Raw genomic sequence first — 5,948 nt, forward strand, 5'->3', positions numbered from 1 at the left:
ATGAATCATAACTCCAGCAACAAAATTTTGGAGGTTGTTCAGGGGCATTTTCCGAGTATTTTGGTGTAAGGGATGTGTGGTCTCTAGTAGCTCATTACAAAGTAATCACATTGTCTTTGATTTCTTACCCCCCCCCCCCCCTCCTCCCCTTGTATCCTTATCACATTGGAAATATCTGTAAAACAGTGCAAATGTCAACAGTGTGTGCTGTGTGTCTTTTTGGAAACGAACTTTTTCCATTCTCTCCTGGTAGTTGCTATTGACAACAATAAGATCCACTTTACCCTTGGTCCTCACACTTGCATTCAGTACTGCTTGGTCCTGTCCCTCATTTCTATTTTCGGCAGTGTTGGATGTTATCAGAGAGACAAAGCTCTATGGATATGTTTACTGTTGAAGAACTGACCGATATGCATCTTCTCTATGGGCCCACTGAATGCAGTAGAAAAGCAGCACAATGACACTGGTCAACTGTTCCTGCTGCAATGGCAACCACACAACAGCAGTTTCACATCTGTACAGAAGTGTCTAGAAACAAAGATAATTCTGGCAACAGAGCTGAATAAATCGTAATTAAATTATTACGCTGTAATAAACCACTGGAGTCCACAGGTACCTTACACCAAAATGCTCAAATTCCCTGAACAACCTTCAAAATTTTCTCGGAGTTCTGGTCCACCCTGTACACAATTTTTACTCCCGTCTGACAATAAAACTGCTCATGCTCGATAGATAATTCTAATGCATTCTATGAACTGTGCATTGTACTCAGCTACCAGTGCTTGCTAATGTTCAAGTATTTAGCCACGTGGATGGGAAGTGTCAAATCAAAATGACAAGAGTTCTTAAAAAACAAAACAAAAAAGACACTTCAATTCAAGCATTTATTCTAGATACACAAATACTAACAGCAGAATTAGCTTTGATGCATGGAGGGGAAGGCAGTGGAACAATACACTAGACACTACATAGCCTAGAAGTACATGCTCCATTAACACTTCCGCTGCGGTATCGGTGCAGGCGCGCAACTCTCCAGTGCGGGCCGGTACACTCTGAAACGGCAGGTATGGCTCGGGGCCGACGCTCTTAAGTGTTAAAAGAAAGAGAAAAAAATTCCTTGAGGTCTGTGTTTGTGCTGCTCCATGACTCTGCTGTCAATATCTTTATTTTTTTTTTTTTTTTGCTTTTGTGTAACTTCTGTGGTTTTTTCAGTAAATGTGCTTTTTTTCGTATTCAGTGTGTAATTATAAAGTTAATAAAGTGTTTTCTTGCTTTTAAAATAATATTTTTCATCAGGTTATGGGCCCAGTACACGTGTAAAGGCAAACAACATAGACTCATTTCAAATATTGTTTTAATTAAACTATGTAAAGAAACATGATTGCTAGCGGCGATTATAAGGTCAGCATTGATAAGCTTGTAGGATCTGAGGAGTGGGCCAAATGGAAATGGCATATTTCTGTGGTGCTGAGTTCATATTGACTAGAAGATAATATTAACGGTACGCGTGAAGGTGTAGAGTTGCCGCAAGATGCGACAAGTGCTCAAAAAGAAGCGTATGTGGAATGGCACAAGGACGACGCAAAGCCAGCAAGTCTTGCAGCAAGTGCGCTAAGTAAACCTGTTGCAGAACTCGTCTTAACGTGCAAGAATACTAAAGAAATCTCGGATAAATTACGCGCCCGATTTGAACGTAGCAGTACTCAGCGTTTGAATATGTTGCTTGAAACAATTTTCCGTGTTAAACGTGATGAAACGGAAGATATTAGTGCACATGCGGCCAAACTGCAAAAGTTATTTGTGGACCTGAACGATGAATTAGTAAAACATGAAGAAAATACGCTATCTGAAAGAATCTTAAATGGTCGAATTTTGTGTACGCTGGGAAAAGACTACGACAATTTTAAGAATCTCTGGGATACAGCTGCTTGGTACGTTCATGCACGCCCATGCGTTGTCAGTATTGGAAGTAGTGGAACAGAAACAACAAAATATTCCTTATCTCACATCCTCTACCTCGGAGGAGCTGAGATAAGTAACCCCCTACCTTGAGGTTTGCAGCTTTCGTCGTATCTAAAACAAGAAAACGGCAAGTAAAGATGACGGAGTCACAATTAAAACAGAAGTTTTCGTGTAATATATGCAAACAATTAGGTCACTGGGCAGCAGAGTGTCCACAGAAGGCCGGCCGAAGTGGACGAGCGGTCTGGAACCGCGCGACCGCTACCGTCGCAGGTTCGAATCCTGCCTCTGGCATGGATGTGTGTGATGTCCTTAGGTTAGGAAGGTTTAAGTAGTTCTAGGGGACTGATGACCACAGCAGTTAAGTCCCATAGTGCTCAGAGCCCCATTTGAACCATTTTTTGTCCACAGAACACTCATGACAGCAATAAAAGAAAAGAGAAGAAGCGAGACGGTGAACACGCTGCATTTACTTCATACGCTATGGGTGTGTGTACCAGTAACCACAGTGACCCAAATAAATGGTATTGCGGCAGTGGCGCTACAAATCATATCACTCCCAACGAACAGTATTTTGTTTCGTATAGTGAATTTGATGCTCCTCAAGTAATTCCATTGGGAAGACAACATGTCAAAATGTGTGCGTACGGTCAAGGAACAGTTTAAATCCAAATTCGACGAAACAATAAATGGTACAATGCTAGAATGGACAATGTTCTGTACGTCCCTGTTGCAAGTGCTAATCTGTTCTCTGTGAGAGCCATTGCCCGCAGAGGCTTCAGTACTAATTTTAGTTATAATAATGTCTGTGTTCGAAAACAAGTCAATGGCGATATTGTTATGAAAGGTTATGTGAAAAATGGACTTTATATGTTGAACATGCGTATTGTTAGAAATGCAAAAATGAATCATGTGAACTTGATGACTTCATCCGAAACATTGCAAGTGTACCATGAAAGGTTTGGTCATCAAAATAAACATGTGAAGAATATTTTAAAAGGAATGAACATTAATGTGGAAGATGCCAAGAGTGAATTTTGTGACGGTTGTGCGGTTGGAAGGATGCATGGGCTGCCATTCAAAACACGAACAATACGCTCTACCAGTACTGGTGAATTAACCCACACGGATGTCAGTGGACCAATGAGCACAAAATCTTTTGGAGGTAAACATTGTTATGTATGTTTCAAAGACGATTTTAGTAAATTTCGTTGAATTTTCTTTTTAAGACACAAAAGTGAAGTGTGTACTGTGCTTAAGCAGTTTTTAAATGAAGCATGAACTAATGGACAAGTTGTCCAACAATTTAGATGTGATGGTGGCAAAGAATTTACCAATAAGAATGTCAGTGAACTCCTTGCAGACAGGGGAATAGAGCTTCCGATTCCTCCTCTTTCATTCCTGTACAAAATGGTGTGGCTGAACGGGAAAATAGGACCATTGTTGAAGCTGCCCGGTAAATGCTAAATCCGAGTAAATTACCTAAAGGGTTGTGGGCATAGGCATGTACCACAGCAGTCTACCTAATAAATCGTACTGGAAAATCTTCAGTTGAAAATAAAACCCTTTACGAACTATGGTTTAATCGACCAGTAGGACGACTTGATCATCTCAGAATTTTTGGCACAGGCTGCTATGTCCACATTAACAAACAATTCCGTTCCAAGTTTGATGATAAGGCAGTTTTTGGACGACTTGTTGGATATGTTAATGACAAGGATGGGTTTAGAGTTTGGATTCCATCTAAAAGAAAAGTGAGGTTGAGTCACGATGTGAAATTTAAGCCAGAAATTGTTTGTGATTTACATAGTGATCATGTTGAATTTGAAGTCCCTCAGGAAGAATTTAATGATCCAAATTCATCCAAAGATGACCAACGGAAATCTCCTAGGCCGTACACTTCTGGAGGAAGTCAAACTCAAGAAAAAACTGGCACTCTCGATTCTAGAGAGAGTCAAGAGTCGAGTGAATCTGATGAAAATAAAGAATTAATACAATTTCTAAAAGCAGAAGCTGCTGAATCTTCTAATGAAGAGAAACAGAAGAATAAGAGACAACGAAGAAAACCAACCTGGATGGAAAGTGGTGAATTTTGTATGGGAACAAAAGTTGATGCACTTGAATACAAAGATCCAAACTGTTTTTCAGATTATTGCAGTCAAACGAGAAGGAAGAATGGCTGAAAACTATCAGTGAAGAACTTCAATGACTAAAAAAAAAACAACAACCTGGGTGACCGTCGGAAGAATGCCAAAGTATTGCAAAACCGCTGGGTTCTACGGTGAAAGGTCGCAGTCAATGAAGGTACTCGCTTTAAAGCCAGATTGATTGCAAAAGGCTGTATTCAGAAAGCAGGAATTGATTGACGACGCCTTCAGTCCTGTGGCACGTTATGACACCATACGAACTCTGTTGGCTGTAGCTACTTCAAAGAAAATGCTGCTAGAACAATTCGATGTAAAGACAGCTTGTTTGAATGGAATAATTGAACATGAAGTATATGTGGAACAACCAGAAGGTTTCGAAGATGGTACAGGTCGAGTGTGTTTCTTAAAAAAGAGTCTTTATGGGTTGAAGCAAGCACCACGTAGCTGGAACAAACGTTTTGTTGAGTTCATGAAGAAAGCTGGTTTTTTAAACTGATGCAGAGCCATGCCTGTTTTATCGGAGACAAAATGGAAATAGCCTTTATGTGGCAATCTATGTTGATGATGGCCTGATTGTCGGCAGTAACAAGAAAGAAATTGCTGTTTTTATGGAAGTTTTACAACATGAATTCGAAATAACAACTGGCAGTCTTCACAATTTTCTTGGCATAAAAATAAAGCAATATGAAGATGGAGCAATAATGATAAGTCAAGAGAAATGCACAGAAGAAATTCTGCAAAGATTTCGAATGGCAGAATGTAATACAGTCTCAACTCGTTTTGGACGTGAGGATAATAACAAAAACGAAGAAATTTCGTCATCTGTACCCTACCGCGAAGCAATTGGTTGCCTCATGTACCTTTCAACAGTAACTCGTCCAGACATCATTTTTGCAATCAATAAAGCTGTTCGAGCTATAGAGAAACCAACCACTGAAGACTGGAATAGAGTCAAGCGCATTTTCCGATATTTGAAAGGGACCTTAAATTTTGGAATAGTATATAATAAAAAAGAAGAGTTAAAGTTTTACACTGATGCAGATTTGGCAGGTGATAACCGGACAAGGCGCTCAACAATTGGAATTCTTGCAAAGTACCCAGGTGGTGCAGTGTTATGGACAAGTCAGTTGCAGAAAGTAGTGGCCACAACCGAGGCGGAAATAATTGCAGCTAGTGTGGGAACGAAAGAGTTAGTTTGGTTACGTCGTCTGCTATCAGAATTAGTGGAAATGTCGGGGCAGCCTCCAGTTCTTTACATTGACAATGCTAGTGCATTGAAGTTAGCAGAAAATCCAGAATATCATTGACGTTCTAAACATTTAGAGGTCCGACATTTATATGTTCGTGAAAGATATCTGAATGGTGAGATTTTCTTGGAACACATTGATGGACACAACCAGTTGGCAGATATTTTGATGAAACCCGTTGAACGAGTTCGATTTAATTTTCTATATACAGAAATTGGCATGCAAGAGACAAAGCAATAATTTCATGATTTTTTTTCTTTTGGAGGAAGTGTTAAAAGAAAAGAAAAAAAAATCCTTGAGGTCTATGTTTATGTGCTGCTCCATGACTCTGCTGTCAATATCTTTATTTTTTTGCTTTTGTGTAACTTTCGTGTTTTTTTTCAGTAAATGTTTTTTTCGTATCCAGGGTGTAATTATAAAGTTAATAAAATGTCTTCTTGCCTTTAAAATAATATTTTTCATCACTAAGCACACCTCAGCAACAGGCTGGCGTCAAGACCTTGTAAGATCTGTAGGATCATGTTCTATACTGACTTAGTGATGGCACCTTAAATGCATTACTTCAAATAATCGTCGACTGTATTGGGGTCAT

At 39.5% G+C, this 5,948-nt stretch overlaps 1 protein-coding gene across 1 annotated transcript; it reads left to right on the plus strand.

Annotated features, from left to right (window-relative positions):
• Window positions 1-2,628, plus strand: LOC124788636. The gene is made up of 5 exons (XM_047255907.1): window positions 1-33; window positions 773-941; window positions 1,487-1,931; window positions 2,054-2,204; window positions 2,374-2,628. Exons 1-5 carry the CDS (start codon window positions 1-3, stop codon window positions 2,626-2,628), a joined length of 1,053 nt encoding a protein of 350 aa, XP_047111863.1.
• The last annotated feature ends 3,320 nt before the right edge of the window (window positions 2,629-5,948 follow it).

This window comes from Schistocerca piceifrons, chromosome 3, assembly GCF_021461385.2.
Source record: "Schistocerca piceifrons isolate TAMUIC-IGC-003096 chromosome 3, iqSchPice1.1, whole genome shotgun sequence".
NCBI classification, from domain to species: domain Eukaryota; kingdom Metazoa; phylum Arthropoda; class Insecta; order Orthoptera; family Acrididae; genus Schistocerca; species Schistocerca piceifrons.

What these genes read in the sequence shown, in the direction of transcription:
- LOC124788636 (XM_047255907.1), top strand. Translation starts at nt 1, where the DNA reads ATGAATCATAACTCCAGCAACAAAATTTTGGAG. An exon ending in TTTGATGCATGGAGGGGAAG is followed by an intron (nt 942 to 1,486) that starts GCAGTGGAACAA and finishes CATATTGACTAG; the next exon opens with AAGATAATATTAACGGTACG. An exon ending in CCGGCCGAAGTGGACGAGCG is followed by an intron (nt 2,205 to 2,373) that starts GTCTGGAACCGC and finishes TTTTGTCCACAG; the next exon opens with AACACTCATGACAGCAATAA.